At 43.9% G+C, this 17,083-nt stretch overlaps 1 protein-coding gene across 1 annotated transcript; it reads right to left on the minus strand.

Annotated features, from left to right (window-relative positions):
* Positions 1 to 2,501: 2,501 nt before the first annotated feature.
* LOC116981644 (syncytin-B-like) lies at positions 2,502 to 15,906 on the minus strand. The gene is made up of 2 exons (XM_033034731.1): positions 15,847 to 15,906; positions 2,502 to 3,968 (listed from the first exon to the last, which is right to left on the minus strand). The coding sequence occupies exon 2, from the start codon at positions 3,738 to 3,740 to the stop codon at positions 2,502 to 2,504; it is 1,239 nt and encodes a 412-aa protein (XP_032890622.1). The 5' UTR covers positions 3,741 to 3,968; positions 15,847 to 15,906.
* Positions 15,907 to 17,083: the final 1,177 nt, after the last annotated feature.

Below are 17,083 nucleotides of genomic sequence, written 5' to 3' on the forward strand. Positions count from 1 at the left end.
CCAGAGCTACTATGCTCCAAACTTTCTGAGTTAACTGTGCCTGAACCCCTCTGGATCACCAGCTTTGTGACTGACAGGAAGCAGCATGTGAGACGGGAAAGCATATCTCGGACCCGCAAAAGCTCAGCATAGGAGCACCGCAAAATGCGTACTCTCCCCTCTCCTCTACTCTCGCCACATCAATGACTGCACCTCAACAGACACCTCTGTCAAGTTTCTCAAGTTTGCGGACGACACAACCCTGATTGGACTGATCCAGGATAGGGATCTCTGTATTCTTTTCAATTTGACATCTTTCCTATAACATGGTGCCCAGAACTGAACACAATATTCTAAATGCGGTCTCACCAACGTCTTATACAACTGCAACATGACCTCACAACTTCTATACTCAATACTCTGACTGATGAAGGCCAAAGTGCCAAAATACGTTTTGACCACCTGATATACCTGCGACACGACCTTCAAGGAACCATGCAACCATCAGCCATTCCTCTGCCCTCCTGGCTAATTGATCCAGATCCTGCTGTAATCTTTCACAACCATCTTCACTATCTGCAAAACCACTCACATCTGTATCATCAGCAAATTTGATAATCATGCACTGTTCTGTGACGTTTCACAGAGTGCTGGAGTAATTCAGCGGGTCAGGTTGAGTATGGAGATTGGGAGGTCATGTTGCAGTTGCATAAGAAGGTGATGAGGCCACATTCAGAGCATTGTATTCAGTTCTGGGCACCATGTTATAGGAAATATGTCATCAAACTGGAAAGGGTACAGTGAAGATTTACGAGGATGTTGCCAGCACTAGAGGGCCAGAGCTATAGGGAGAGGTTGAGTAGGCTGGGACTCTATTTCATGGAGCACAGGAGGATGAGGGATGATCTAATAGAGGTGTATAAAATCATGATTTGAATAGATATGGTTGAGTCTTTTGCCCAGAGTAATTGAATCGAGGAACAGAGGACATAAGTTTAAGGTGAACGGCAAAAGATTTAATAGGAATCTGAGGGGGGTATGTTTTTTACACAAAGGGTGGTAGGTGTATGGAACAAGCTGCCAGAGGAGGTAGTTGAGGCGGGGACTATCGCAACATTTAAGAAACAGTTAGACAGGTACATGGATAGGACAGGTTCGGAGTGATATGGATCAAACGTGGGCAGGTGGGACTAGTGCAGATGGAACATGCAGGGCCGAAGGGCCTGTTTCCACACTGTATCACTATGACTCTATCTATCTTTCCCTCTCAAACACATTCTCCTGCCTTCTCCTCATTACCTCTGACACCCGTATCAATCAAGAATCTATCAATCTCCTCCTGAAAAATGTCCATTGACTTGACCTCCACAGCTGTCTGTGGCAATGAATTCCACAGTTCCCCACCCTCTGACTTAAGAAATTCCTGCTCATCTCCTTCCTAAAGGAATGTCTTTAATTCCGAGGCTGTGGCCACTGGTCCTATAGTGGAAACATCCTCTCCACATCCACTCCATCCAGGTTTTTACCAGGCTAGGACAGACTGCACAGCTTCACACCATGTCCCTAAGCTTGTGTCCTGTCCTGCATCACCCAAGGCAGCAGAGACATTATAGGAGAAGGCAAGCACCGTAACACATAACATCGGCCGATGGAAGGGAGCGAGAATACCAGCTAAGTGACCGATATAGACACTCGACTGTCCTCGGTTCCCTTCTCTGAACAACAGAATTACATCGCATTATATAGTGTTTCTTTGTCACATTAGCACATTGCACAGACATTAGTCATGGTCAGAGGTACAGGAAAAGGCATCACATCAAAGGCCTTTTGTTTACAGGTTATGATATACTAAAAACATCGGCCATTTGTTTTAGGTCATTTTATCTTCAAGGAGATCACCCTAGCTCTGTTGCTGTTTCTTCTCTGTCACTTGGTCCTTCATAAACATAGGCCATTTGTTTTAGGTCATTTTATCTTCAAAGAGATCACCCTAGCTCTGTTGCTGTTTCTTCTCTGTCACTTGGTCCTTCATAAACATAGGCCATTTGGTTTATGGCATCTTATCTTTCCACTTCCCTGGATCCTCTCTCATCACTTTGCCCCTCCTAAACATTGGTCATTTGGTTTATGGCATCTTACTTCAAAGATGTGACTAGCTGTTTCTCTCTTCCTTTATTGCCTCCTCCCCCATAAACATTGGTCATTTGGTTCATAGCATCTTACTTCAAAGATGTGACTAGCTGTTTCTCTCTTCCTTTATTGCCTCCTCCCCCATAAACATTGGTCATTTGGTTCATAGCATCTTACTTCAAAGATGTGACTAGCTGTTTCTTTCTCTGTCGCTTCCTCACTTGGGAGACAATGTTATGGTACTTATTATCCCACACACTGCAACCTGAGGCAAGCCTAATTTGACACTAAATATGAGCTGTAAGCTAGCCCAGAAACCCATTTTAATTTCTTCTTATTTTTATAACTTTATTCGGCTTCATCATTCCATCCTTTTATCAAAATTTTGATAACTACAGTCCTTGCCGAATACATACAAAAGACCATAAGCATCGCATTAGACAAATTACGAGTACAACTAGTAATACAGTCAATCCATAGTGGACAATCATTCCCCAAGTCCCTCCAAACATATTAAATGGCCACCAACCTCCCCCGGAGCTATAACCATGTAATTCAGCTCCTACCTTCCTTATTTTAGCTATTTCCATTCTGATATGGGCAGCCAAGTTGGTAATGTTGGAGGAAGCATCGGGAATAAAAGTGCAACATTCTCGATCTATTATTGCACATGTCCCTCCCTTTTCTGCCAGGATAAAATCTAAGGCCATTCTATTTTGTAATACTACGGTCCTAATAGCTACCATTTCAGCTGTTACCCCTTCTACCTCCTCCTGGGTTGCACTTAAGGAGATGGCAGTGGCATTAGCAAGTGTCTCTAAAGCGGAGGCCATTGTAATTAGTTCCCGTGACACTATTATACTACCAAAGGACGGGAAGAGTATCATAAAAAATTGCTCAGCCTTTGTTAGGCTTCGCTTGGAAATCCCTGTGTGCTGGTGCAACTGGCTCATGCTTCTCATACGTGGGACCACATATGCAACATAACAACACCCTGTCCAGTGATGGGGTCCTTTTAGTCGTTCCCAAGCTGCCTCGTCAGCCGGTGGCATTCCTGGTAACCATGGGTAGGCCCAGGATCCACATACAAAATATGTACCATTAACTGGTCGGGGTGGGCCGATAATGGTGGCTGCCTGAGTTGACATACAAGTACTGTTTCCCAAGAATACACCTGTGCCTTGGTGGTGGCAAAAACAGGTAGTATTAACTGGCCTGTGCGGATCTTTTACTATCTGTAGTCGGGGTATATCTGCTGCATTTGTCACGTTCAATTTCCAATCTCCTTTGAAGGGAGGGGTGTACCATCCTTCAAAATCATTGTATGTCGGGCCTCCATAGGTGATGTTTATTGTTTCGTTTTTGGTATTTGTTATCCGTATGATTTTTAGGCATGACGATTTTTTAGCAGAGTTACTAAAGCACCTCATCGCTAGTCTCTCGGTAAGGTTTAATGGAATGGGGACCAGGGGAAATCCTTCCTTACTGCTAGTCGGAACACCGGTGCATACCCAACATTCAGTCCCATGTGCCCGTACGGCAAACTCATGGCTCATAGCCAGATAAGTATTAGTCCATGTTACCCTGGCCATGGTTAGGATCGTCAGTAGAGCGAACATCACTCGTGCCATTCTTGTATCCAATCTTTTTGCAGTCGGAGAGATGTATCCAACGTGGATGGTTTTCAACCTTCACTGCTGTTGGTGTAGTCAGCAGCACCTGGTATGGTCCGTTCCAACGGGGGTCGAGTTTCTTGCGGTTCCAATTTCTGATAAGTACGTAGTCCCCTGGTTGGACTATTTCGCACTGGTCAGCATCAGGTAGCGGCCTCTGGGACTCCTTTACCTGTAAATGCAATGCTGACAGAATATGGGTGAGTCGTTGAACATAGGTAATTATTTCATCGTTTAATGCGTGTAAATCTAAGGTTCCTTCATGAGTAATGCTTGCTCCCCAGGGGGTTCGTAGAGGTTTACCGTAGATAATTTCTGCTGGGGATAGCTTCGTAACACTGTGGGGAGTTACCCTCATTTCAAATAATGCTAAGGGTAATACTTTAATCCATGTCTGTCCCATTTCTCCCATCAGCTTGGTAATTTTGTTTTTTAATGCCCCATTGGCTCTTTCCACCATCCCAGATGCCTGTGGGTGGTGTACACAGTGAAATTGCTGTCGGATATTAAAATGTGCACATATTTCCTTATTAATAGTGGCAATAAAATGGGGACCATTGTCCGAGCTTATGACAGTAGGTAGGCCAAACCTGGGAATAACTTCTCTTAACAACAATGTTACCGTAGTTTCAGCAGTATTATTAGTGGTTGGTAGAGCTTCAATCCACCGGCTAAATAAATCTAAAATAACTAAGCAATATTTATAACACTGAGCCCTTGGCATTTCAATAAAATCAATCTGTATGCATTCAAACGGTCGTGATGGCATTGGCGTCACCCCTGAGGGTATTTTAATTGGTTTGCCTGGATTACTTCGTTGGCAAATTTTACATTCAGAGGCCTGCTTCAGTGCCTCTTGCCGGATTTTTGGGTGCCACCACGTCTCTTTTGTCATCCTTATCATTCCTTCCTTACCAGCATGGGTAAGTGAGTGAATATATGTTAGTAAAACAGGTAAAAATGCATCAGATACACAAACTTGCCCAAGCGGGGTGAGCCAAAGACCTGTGGTGGAGTCAATGGCACAGCCCTCTTGTTTCCATAGTTGTTTTTGGTTATCAGAGGCGTCCCTCTGTAATGTACATACCTCCCTCATATCTGGCAGGACCGTTCTATTTGCTAGTATCTGTTTACCAGATGTCACCACGCATTTGGATGTACAGGCTGCTTGCTTGGATACACTATCGGCAAATTCATTACCTTTTGCTATAGGGTCCCCTGCACCAGTGTGTGCAGTACATTTAATAATGGCCAGCTGATCTGGTAGCATCAACGCCGTAAGCAAATTACTCACAAAAAGGGCATTCTTAATGGGTGTTCCTGCCGAGGTCAGGAACCCTCTGTGTTGCCAGAGAGCGCCAAAGTCATGAGCAACGCCGAAGGCGTATCGGGAATCTGTATAGATGTTAATTTGTTTGTCCGTTGCTAAGATGCAGGCTCGAGTTAGGGCAAATAATTCTGCCTGTTGCGCTGATAACGGAATCTGAAACCTTCCTTCTTCCAAAATCATCTGTGACCCGTTTACTACTGCATAGCCGGAAGCCCGCTGTCCTGTTTCAGGGATAACCATAGAGGAGCCATCGACAAACCATGACGGTATGTTGCCTTCCAATGGGATATCAGACAATCCTTCCCGTGTTTTAGTTAATAAGTCATTGGCCATCTCACAATTGTGGGGCGGCTCTGTGCAAGGCTCAGGTGGCTCCGTCAAAAAGGCAGATGGATTTATTGTAGAACAATGCTGAAAGGTCAAATTTGGATTATTCAACAATGTCAGTTCATAGCGGCCCAGGCGTGCCTGGGTGAGATATTTCGTTTGGCTTGCATTCATTAATGCGGCGACACAATGAGTTGTAAATACGATTACTGGTTGATGTAAAGTTATGTTTGCAGCAGCTGAGATAGCGGCATGTATACCAGGCAAAATCTGGGTGCAAGGGGGGTAGCCGCGTGCTACTGCATCCAGGCGAACTGAGAAGTAAGCTACTGGTCGTTTGACATCCCCATGTTGTTGCGTCAGTACGGCTGATACACAGTCTTGAATTATTGTTACATATAGCTGAAATGATCGGTCATACAGTGGTCTTCCAATGGCTGGGGCGGAGGCTAATGCATCTTTTAAGGCTATAAAGGCCTCAGTCTGTTTTTCATCGAGGGAAAAATGTCGTTCGGCATTTGCAGACGCCAGTGGTGATAGATGCTTCGTATAAAGTACAACATTGGGAATCCACTGACGGCAAAAGTTCACTAACCCCAAGAAGGCTCTCATCTGCTTGGGGGTTTCTGGTTTTGGGTATCGAACAATAGGGTCCACTCTTGCTGGAGTAAGTGCTCTTTCCGTGGCACTGATCATAATTCCAAGAAATTTAACCTCCTTCTTGCCCTCTTTAACTTTCCTCTCAGGGATCACATACCCCCAAGCATGTAAGGCTTCTAATAACTTTGCAGTGTCAATAATGTTGCAGGCCTCATCAGAGCTGGCCAGAAGTAAATCATCAACATACTGAATTACAATGGAGCCTCGTGGGAGGGTTAATGTTTTTAACTGGTCTGCTAGTACTTGGGAAAACAGAGTGGGCGAATGTACAAAACCTTGTGGCAGGCGTGTCCATGTATATTGTTGTCCTTCGTATGTAAAGGCGAAAAGGTATTGGCAATCGGGATGCAGTGGGACAGAAAAGAATGCATGTTGTAGGTCAATAACTGTGAAGATTGTCGCAGAGGCGGGAACCTGGCTCAGGATAGTTGCGGGGTTGGGTACGATGGCGTGCATAGGCGTAACGATCTCATTAATTGCACGGAGGTCTTGTACTAGCCTCCACTCTGAGCGTCCAGGCTTGGGTACCGGGAAGATCGGGGTGTTACATGGTGAGTGACACTGCACCAATATACCCTGGTGTAAAAGAGACTGCACCAGCTGTTGTATTCCTGCCACTGCTTCTGGTTTTAAAGGATATTGGGGAACTGCAGGGAGGCGGACATCCGGCTTCAGCGTGATCATTACAGGTACACAATAAGTCAGTCCTACCTCATGCGGTGATGTCGCCCAAATCTGATGTTTGTCCATGTCGTTTGCTGTTGGCTGATGGCGGCTGATAACTCCTTCAATGATCTGGTTCTCTTGCCAATATTGAAAAAGCTACTTTTATAACTACTAAACCAGGTTCGCTTCTTAATAAACAGACACCACACAAACTGTTTGGTAGACCAGATCAAAACTTTACTTAACATCGGCCGATGGAAGGAGGGAGGACTCCAGTCAAGTGACCATTACAGACACTTGACCGTCCTCCGTTCACCTTCTCTGAACAACAGAATTACATTGCCTTAAATAGGGTTTTTTTGTCCCCTTAGCACATTTCACAGACATTAGTCATGGTCAGAGGTACAGGAAAAGGTTTCCACAGAATGCATCACATCAAAGGCCTTTGTTTACATAGTACAAGATAACATTGGCCATTTGGTTTACGACATTTTATCTTTCCACTTCCCTGTTCCTCTCTCGTCCTTCATAAACATTGGCTATTTGGATAATGCCATTTTATCTTCACAGAGATCACCCTAGCTGTTTCGCTGCTTCCTCGCTGTCATTTGGTCCCTCATAAACATAGGCCATTTGGTTTATGGCATCTTACTTCAAAGATGTGACTAGCTGTTTCTCTCTTCCTTTCTCGCCTCCTCCCCCATAACATTGGCCATTTGGTTTATGGCATCTTACTTCAAAGAGATCTCTCTAGCTTCTCCTCTCTGCTTGTCACTTGGGAGACAATGTTATGGTGTTTATTATCCCACACACTGCAACCTGAGGCAAGCCTAATTTGACACTAAATATAAGCTATAAGCTAGCCCAGAAACCTATTTAATATCTTTTTATATTTTAACTAAAACTCAGCTTCATCATTCCATCCTTTTATCAAATTTTTGATAACAACTACAGTCCTTGCTGAGTACATACGAAAACCATAACATCTCATCAGACAAATTAATAGTACACTAGTAACACAATCATTTCATAGTGGACAATCGTTCCACAAGTCCCTCCAAACATTTTAAATGGCCACCAACCTCCCCCGAACGTGACACTAAGATACTACCATAGGACAGGAAAAGGATCATTAAAATTGCTCAGCCTTTATTCGGCTTCGCTTGGAACTCCCCGTGTGCTGGTGTAACTGGTTCATGCTTCTCTTGTGTGGCACTGCATTTGCAACATAACAATGCCTGTCACAAATATACTGTTTCCTAAAAATACACCAGTGCCTTGGTTGTGACAAAAACAGATAGATTTAACTGGCCTTTGCAGACCTCTTACTGTCTGTAGTCAGGATATCTTTGCTGCGCTTGACATGTTTGACTTCAATCTTGTTTAAAAGGTGTGTACCATCCTTTAAATGTGGGTTAGTCTGCAAGCTTGCCATTCTGAAGAAAGTTCAGTCCATGTGGGCTGGGCCACCCCAGAATAAAGGGAGCATCCATAGCCCATCGTCCTTGTTTCCACAAACTGTTCACAGTCAATCAAATGTATCCAGCGACGATGATCTTCAATCTTTACAGCAGTTCATGTTGTTAGCAACACTTGGTTGTTCTTTTAACACAGTCTCAATTTCTTCTTGTCCCAGCACCATCATCGTATAGCTTTTATGGCCTTGGTCACTGGTTTCCAGCAAAAATTCCTCCAACCTGGGAATGTAGATCTGGCAAGACATGGGTTAATAGCCGACCATACATAATTAGTTAATTGCCCAGGGCCTGTAGGTGGCTTCCCCCCACTCTCCAGGGGGTGGACAGCAGCTTTTCCTGTATCAATAAAAAGTTGTGAATCTTGTTCCCAGCTGAGTTTCTCCAGCACTTTTGTCTTCCTTTGATCCTCGTATCTCAGTTCCTTCTTAACACTTCCCTGTGAACTTATTCTTTAATTCGATAATATCCGAAGAGGCTCTCCCCACCTAAATATTCAATTCTCCAAATATGTTCTCTTCCCCAATCTACTTCCCTCAAACCCCCTTTTGTAAGTCATAAGACAATTTTTCATCTACCTAATTTCCCTCACACAGCACATGCTTCAACATCTTTTTGTTTGCTTGAAAACAGTAATCTTGCTTCATTTGCATTTTAAAAGACAACCTCTGTTATCATATCAAAACAATCTTTCCCACTCAGAATCAGTAATCAATAATACATTTTCTTTTTCTCTGTAATTTTGACATTTCCAATCTCATTTAACACTTTAATCGGGAAGAGTCTTTTTTTTAAAAACTTGGTTCAAAAGACTTATAATCAACCAACACATTTTATCATTCGAGTATAGCTCCGCCCCCCATTCATGCCTGTTTCTTAACGGAGCACACCATAACCTGTCTGTCCCATTTGCATTTTAAAAGACAAACTTCTTAAAGCGACACACAACTTTGCTCATTGCTTCGAATTTCACACATTCCACATAAAAAAACATTGTTTTACAAGCAGTATATATACAAAAACATTGTTTTACCAGCAGTATATAATATTTCATCTTCAAAGACGTCTCTTTGTAATTTACTTTCCCTTTTTCTGACAAGATTTCTGTTTACCAAAATCCTGGTTACCTTACCCTAATTGGACATTGATCCAGATCATGATTAGTCAGACTCCCCTTGACTTTTCAGTCTCCCTAGCTCTTTCCTCGTTTCTCCATCAAATTTCCCTTCATCCCCAATTTTTTTTATAACATAGTTGCCTGTCAGAAAAAGGATTTACCTCCGGGGTAATTTTGTTTTGCAATCCCCATTGACTCTTTTCACCATCCCAGATGCCTGTGGGTGGTGTACACAGTGAAATTGCTGTTGAATATTACAATGTGCACATTTTTCCTTATTAATAGTGGTTAAAATGAGGACCATTGTCTGAGCTTATGACATTAGGTAGGCCAAACCTGGGAATAACTTCTCTTAACAACAATGTTACCATAGTTTCAGCAGTATTATTAGTGGTTGGTAGAGCTTCACTCCACCTGCTAAATAAATCTAAAATCACTAAGCAATATTTATAACACTGGGCCCTTGGTATTTCAATAAAATCAATCTGTATACATTCAACCGATCGTGATGGCATTGGCGTCACCCCTGAGGGTATCTTAAATGATTTGCCTGGATTACTTTGTTGGCAAATTTTACATTCAGAGGCCTGCCACCACGTTTCCTTTGTTATCCTATCATTCCCTCCTTACCAGCATGGGTAAGACGAGTAAAAATGTATCGAATACACCAACTTGTCCAAGCGGGGTGTGCTGAATCAATGGCACAGCCCTCTTGTTTCCATAGTTATATTATATATATAAGAGGCGTCCCTCTGTAATGTACATACCTCCTTCATGTTTGGCAGGACCGTTCTATTTGCTAGCATCTGTTTACGTGCTGTCACTATGCATTTGGATGTACAGGCTGCCCTGTTTGGATACACTATCGGCAACGCATTGCCTTTTGCTATAGGGTCCCCAGCACCAGTGTGTGCAGTACATTTAACAATGACCAGCTGTTATGGTAGCATCAATGCGTTAAACAAATTATGCACAGAAAGGCATTCCCGTGCTCCCAATCCTGGGGAGCTTTGTAAGGTCAGAACTTCAAGGTATAGGGATGTTACTGACGGAACTGTCCCAGGTAAAGATGCCATTGCTACTGGTAGGACATAGGGAGGTGGACATCTCCCAAGATTATCTAACTCCTCATCTTCATTACCAAATAGGGTCGTCGTGCCAGACATGAAGTCTCCTCCAGAGGATTTACCAGTACTGGGTTTATCTTTTACTAACCATCACCTGTTTCTCACCTCCTGTCTGTCTTTTAATTATTTCCTCTTGTTCCTCTGCCCACTGGCATTCTAGTTGCAATACGTTCCATCCTTTCCTAGTGCTTTCCTTGTTTCTTAACTCTATACCCTTCTTACATACAGTATCCATCTAACTTCGAACTCTACTTTCCTCATGCTTCTCCTCTGTTCCTGCTTTCCATGTTATAATTCCTTTCTTCCATTTCTTTCCTGTCTTCCTTTCCCATATAAATGTCTCTACATTCCATGTTCCCCCTACTGGCCAGGCTTCATCCCCTAACCGTTTGGTCAACTTGTAACTTAACATTCTAAATTTCTTATTATACCTAGGATTCAAATAACACACATGTTGGACTGTTATCCAGAGCATTCCCCATAGATAGATAGAAAGAAAGAGAAAGAGAAAGCAGACTTCTTAATTCCGAATCGTTCCAAATATATCAACCAGGCCGACTCGCTACTCGAGACCCCAGTTTCTCAATTTGGCTGACTTTTTAACTCTTTAATATACGACCCAAGTGTCTCAACGAAGCCGACTCGCTAACCAAGACCCCCGTTTCTCAACCTGGCAGACGTTTTATCCCTTAAAATAAGCCCCAAGTGTCTCAACGAAGCAGACCCGCTATCCGTGACCCCCGTTTCTCAACCTGGCAGACTCCTTAACTCTTAAAATAAGCCCCAAGTGTCTCAACGAAGCAGACCCGCTATCCAAGACCCCCGTTTCTCAACCTGGCAGACTCCTTAACTCTTAAAATAAGCCCCAAGTGTCTCAACGAAGCAGACCCGCTATCCGTGACCCCCGTTTCTCAACCTGGCAGACTTCTTAAATCTTTAATATACAACGCCACTTATTTCTGAATCCGACAACTCTTCAGATGTCTCAATAAGCCAGACGCACACCTCAACCCCCGTATCTCAACCCGACAAATCACGGATGTCTCAACGAGGCCGATGAGCCCTTAGTAGAGAGAGAGAAAAAAACAAAACAAAGAGAGATAGACAGAGAGAGAGAAAAAGAGAAACCGCTCAAGTCCTTCTTAAAAATATACACAATTCCTTCTTAAAAATACATACACAATTCTGTCTTAAAAATACATACACAATCCCTTCTTAAAAAAAAACCCCATATAAAGCCCAACTGGTCTTACCTTTGTCTGTTGCTAAGAACCTCGGCAGGGAACCAATTCAATGTCTGATGAAGGATCACAGATGTTCCCGGGAGTTTCTAGGGAGTCGGTCTTACAAGGGGGCCGATAGAGCTCAGTTATCTCCCTTCCAATCCCGGCAACCTCTGCAACCTCTTGCACAGTCAGTCGTCGATGTGGTCCCAGCGAGGCCTGCATAACTACGCCAATGAAAAAGCTACTTTTATAACTACTAAACCAGGTTCGCTTCTTAATAAACAGACACCACACAAACTGTTTGGTAGACCAGATCAAAACTTTACTTAACATCGGCCGATGGAAGGAGGGAGGACTCCAGTCAAGTGACCATTACAGACACTTGACCGTCCTCCGTTCACCTTCTCTGAACAACAGAATTACATTGCCTTAAATAGGGTTTTTTTGTCCCCTTAGCACATTTCACAGACATTAGTCATGGTCAGAGGTACAGGAAAAGGTTTCCACAGAATGCATCACATCAAAGGCCTTTGTTTACATAGTACAAGATAACATTGGCCATTTGGTTTACGACATTTTATCTTTCCACTTCCCTGTTCCTCTCTCGTCCTGCATAAACATTGGCTATTTGGATAATGCCATTTTATCTTCACAGAGATCACCCTAGCTGTTTCGCTGCTTCCTCGCTGTCATTTGGTCCCTCATAAACATAGGCCATTTGGTTTATGGCATCTTACTTCAAAGATGTGACTAGCTGTTTCTCTCTTCCTTTCTCGCCTCCTCCCCCATAACATTGGCCATTTGGTTTATGGCATCTTACTTCAAAGAGATCTCTCTAGCTTCTCCTCTCTGCTTGTCACTTGGGAGACAATGTTATGGTGTTTATTATCCCACACACTGCAACCTGAGGCAAGCCTAATTTGACACTAAATATAAGCTATAAGCTAGCCCAGAAACCTATTTAATATCTTTTTATATTTTAACTAAAACTCAGCTTCATCAATATTCCAACGTTCCCTGAGAAAAATATTGCTCACCCAGTATGTTACTTGCTTGGTTGCATAACTCGTAGGTGAGGTACCCCAGCTCTTTGGCTGAGTGATCTGCCCTCACTGAGGTGGTTACATGAGGTGCCACTAGAAAAGCATTCTGTTTCTACAACCCTTCCTCCACTTGCACGATCAAGGCAGTGCCAGGTTCGCCTGACACTGTTCCTATCAAGCGGACCCTAGTCGCTTCCCCTATCAGTGAACTAAAATAATCTTCCATTTCCTGATTGCAACCCGTAGGATCATAACATAAGGTCACATGTGGATCGGGTGTATTTCTAAAGACTGGTGCTGACAAAAGATCAATAGCCCACCATTGAGGTGTTGGGAAGTGTGTGTGCATCATCTTCTGGGTCTGGAGGTGAATCCCCTCGTCAGTGCAGATAATTCCGGCTTTTAATCCTATCAATAGGTCTCTGCCTGCGAGGTTGCAGCCAAGAAATGGTGTAACGGAAAAAGGGAGGGTACATTGTTCCTGTCCATAGGTTACAGTCAGAGGCTGAGTTAGTGGGTAACACCGTACTTTCCCATCCAATCCTGATAACCGTGTTACATGGTCTGACATGGGAACTCCAAGAGATGCCGCAAGCTCCTGATTCAGGGTAGATGAGGTTGCTCCTGTATCAATCAAAAACGGAACTCTGGTGTCCCCCAGCATCATGTTTACTACGGGTTCTTCATCGGGGTTGGCGATTAATGGGAATAGATGCTGGACAGGAAAGTGGGTGGGTCATTGGGAAAACGGGTTGTTGGTAGAGTACGGTGCCTGTCTTCCCCGTACTTCCCCGGAGACACCAGAGGGACATTCCTTTTTCCAATGCCCTCGTCCCCCACACTGAAAACAGCTTCCTCCAGTTCCCCTCTCACCACGTGATCTTCCCTGCCCTGGGTGGTTTTGATTTTGTCTTCCCTGGAATTCTCCCCATCGTGGTCTATCCCATTGTGGTCTGGGTGGAAAACCCCTTCCTCTACCAGGGCGCATCCCGTTCCCAGGTCTCATAGCCAGAGCCTGGTAGGATTCCTCAGCTGCTGGATCCCACATATAATATTCAGTTTTTATTCTGGGTGCACTGGTGGCAGCCGTGTTTCCAGCACCGTCAGCCCAAAAGGCAGCTACTGCACGTCTCATCTGGGTTATGTCGTTGTCTGACCAGTTTAAGTCTGTTTTAATCATTGACTGTACTTTAAGAGGGAGACAACTCATTAACATAGCATTAAAAGCTGGGGACCTATTGCCCGCATTGTATACAGCGTCTCCTGCAAAGGTCCCATAGATACTAGTGAATCGATCCAGATACGACTGGGGGTCTTCCTTTGGCCCGGGCTTACAATCGAGGACCACCGACATGTTAATTGGCTTCTTTAAACATTCAAACAGATGGGTCATCATAAAATCTACACAAACTGTCTCGTCTGCATGTGCCTGCACGGCTTTTAGTGCCTGCCAAGTCTGATGTGTCATAACATCCTTCCACTTCTGTCGTTCGGCCGCTGACAAAAGTGACAAGGTCATGGACCAAATATCACGGTCTGTAGCCTGATAATATTCCACCGTACTGCGGAGGTATTCTACAAATTCCTTCGGGGTCTTATGGCGGTCTGGGGCTTTATCCCGTATCATACATTGCTCGTGTGGTCTCCACGGTGCGTATATTTGCATGGTATCGGCCTGATTAGCTTCACCCGCCCTAGGGTTTGGCACCGCTCTCATAGGGAGGTTCTGTGCAGCCCTAGGGTTTGTTTTTACTCGCTCCCCAACGGATACCACCGTGTTAATCGCTTCATCTTGGACACTGTCCATCAGCTCACTCATGTCTTCCTTTAGTATTTCACCGTAGCTTTGTAAGGTCGGAACTTCGGGGTATATAGATATTACTGACGGAGCTGCCAAGGGTAAGGATGCCATTGCTACTGGTAGGACGTAGGGAGGTGGACGTCTCCCAGGATTATCTAACTCCTCATCTTCACTACCAAACAGGGTCGTCGTGCCAGACATGAAGTCTCCTCCAGAGGATTTACCAGTACTGGGTTTATTTTTACTAACCATCACCTGTTTATCACCTCCCGGTTTATCACCTCCCGTCTGTCTCTTAATTATTTTCTCTTGTTCCTCCGCCCACTGGCATTCTAGTTGCAATACTTTCCATCCTTTCATAGTGCCATCCTTATTTCGTAACTCTATCCCTTGTTTACATGCCGTATCCATCCAACTTCGATCTCTACTCTCCTCATGCTTCTTTTCTGCTTCTGCTTTCCACGTCTTAATTCCCTTCTTCCATTTCTTTCCTGCCTTCCTTTCCCATATCAATATTTCTGCTTTTTTAATTGTCTCGACATTCCATGTGCCCCCTACTGGCCAGGCTTCATCCCCCAACCGTTTGGTCAACTTATAACTTAACATTCTAAACTTCTTATTATACTTAGGATTCAAATAACACATATGTTGGACGGGGGTTCCCCCCTCACTGGTATCCAAAGCATTCCCCATAGATAGATAGAGAAAAAGAGAGAAAGAAAAAGAGAAAACAACCTGCTTAATTCCGAATCGTCCCAAATATATCAACCAGGCCGACTCGCTAAATGAGACCCCAGTTTCTCAATTTGGCTGACTTTTTAACTCTTTAATATACGACCCAAGTGTCTCAACGAAGCCGACTCGCTAACCAAGACCCCCGTTTCTCAACTTGGCAGACCTAAAATAAGCCCCAGGTGTCTCAACGAAGCAGACCCGCGAACCGGGACCCCCGTTTCTCAACCTGGCAGACTCCTTACTTTTTAATATACAACGCCACTTATTTCTCAACCCGACAACCCTTCGGATGTCTCAATAAGCCAGACGCAAACCTCAACCCCCGTATCTCAACCCGACAAATCACGGATGTCTCAACGAGGCCGATGAGCCCTTAGTAGAGAGAGATAAAAAGAGAAAACAAAGAGAGATAGACAGAGAGAGAGAAAGAGAACCCACTTACGTCCTTCTTAACAACATACACAAGTCCTTCTTAAAAATACATGCACAATTCTGTCTTAAAAATACATACACAATCCCTGCTTTAAAAAAAACCTATAAAGCCCAACTGGTCTTACCTTGGTCTGTTTCTAAGAACCTCGGCAGGGAACCTGGATCAACCTCTGATGAAGGATCACAGACGTTCCCGGGAGTTTCTAGGGAGTCGGACGTACAAGGGGTAAGGGTAAGAACAGTCAGCCATGGCTCAGTAAAACTATAAAGGATAGTATTCGGCTGAAGGCAAGGGCATATAAGGTAGCCAGAGATAGTGGGAGGGTAGAGGATTGGGAAGCATTTAAAGGTCAGCAAAAAATAACTAAGAGATTAATTAAGACGGGGAAAATAGACTATGAAAGGAATTTAGCAAACAACATAAAAACTAATAGTAAGAGTTTTTATAGCTATATAAAAAGAAAAAGGGTGGCTAAGGTGAACGTTGGTCCATTGGAGGGTGAGACTGGAGAGTTGTTGGTGGGGAACATGGAAATGGCAAAGGCATTAAACGAGTATTTTGTATCAGTCTTCACCATAGAAGACACAAAAAATATTCCAACGTTGGATAAACAGGGGGCGGTAGGAATGGAGGAGCTAAATACTATTAAGATCACCAAGGAGGTGGTATTAGGGAAATTAATGAGACTGAAGGAGGATAAATCCCCTGGGCCTGATGGATTACATCCAAGGGTCTTGAGGGAGATAGCGGTGGGGATTGTGGATGCATTGGTGATAATTTTCCAAAACTCCCTGGAGGCAGGAACGGTCCCAGTGGATTGGAAAATGGCCAATGTAACACCTATATTTAAAAAAGGAAGTAAACAGAAAGCGGGTAACTATAGACCGGTTAGTCTAACATCGGTGGTGGGTAAAATGTTAGAGACAATTATTAAAGAAACACTAACGGGGCACTTGGATAAACATGACTTCATCGGACAGAACCAGCATGGTTTTGTGAAGGGGAAGTCCTGTTTAACGAATTTGCTCGAATTCTTTGAGGAAGTAACAACCCGGGTGGATAAAGGGGAACCGGTGGATGTGGTATACTTGGACTTCCAAAAGGCTTTTGACAAGGTGCCACATAAGAGACTATTGCTAAAAATAAAAAATTATGGAATTGGGGGTAATATATTAGCATGGGTAGAGGATTGGCTAACAAATAGGAAGCAGAGAGTGGGGATAAATGGTTCATACTCGGGATGGCAACCGGTAACTAGCGGGGTTCCGCAAGGGTCGGTGCTGGGACCCCAGTTGTTCACAATTTATATAAATGATTTGGAGGAGGGAACCAAGTGTAATATATCAAAATTTGCGGACGAT

The sequence above is a fragment of the Amblyraja radiata genome, chromosome 15 (genome assembly GCF_010909765.2).
Source record: "Amblyraja radiata isolate CabotCenter1 chromosome 15, sAmbRad1.1.pri, whole genome shotgun sequence".
Classification (NCBI taxonomy): domain Eukaryota; kingdom Metazoa; phylum Chordata; class Chondrichthyes; order Rajiformes; family Rajidae; genus Amblyraja; species Amblyraja radiata.

What these genes read in the sequence shown, in the direction of transcription:
- LOC116981644 (XM_033034731.1), bottom strand. Translation starts at nt 3,740, where the DNA reads ATGGCACGAGTGATGTTCGCTCTACTGACGATCCTAACCATGGCCAGG.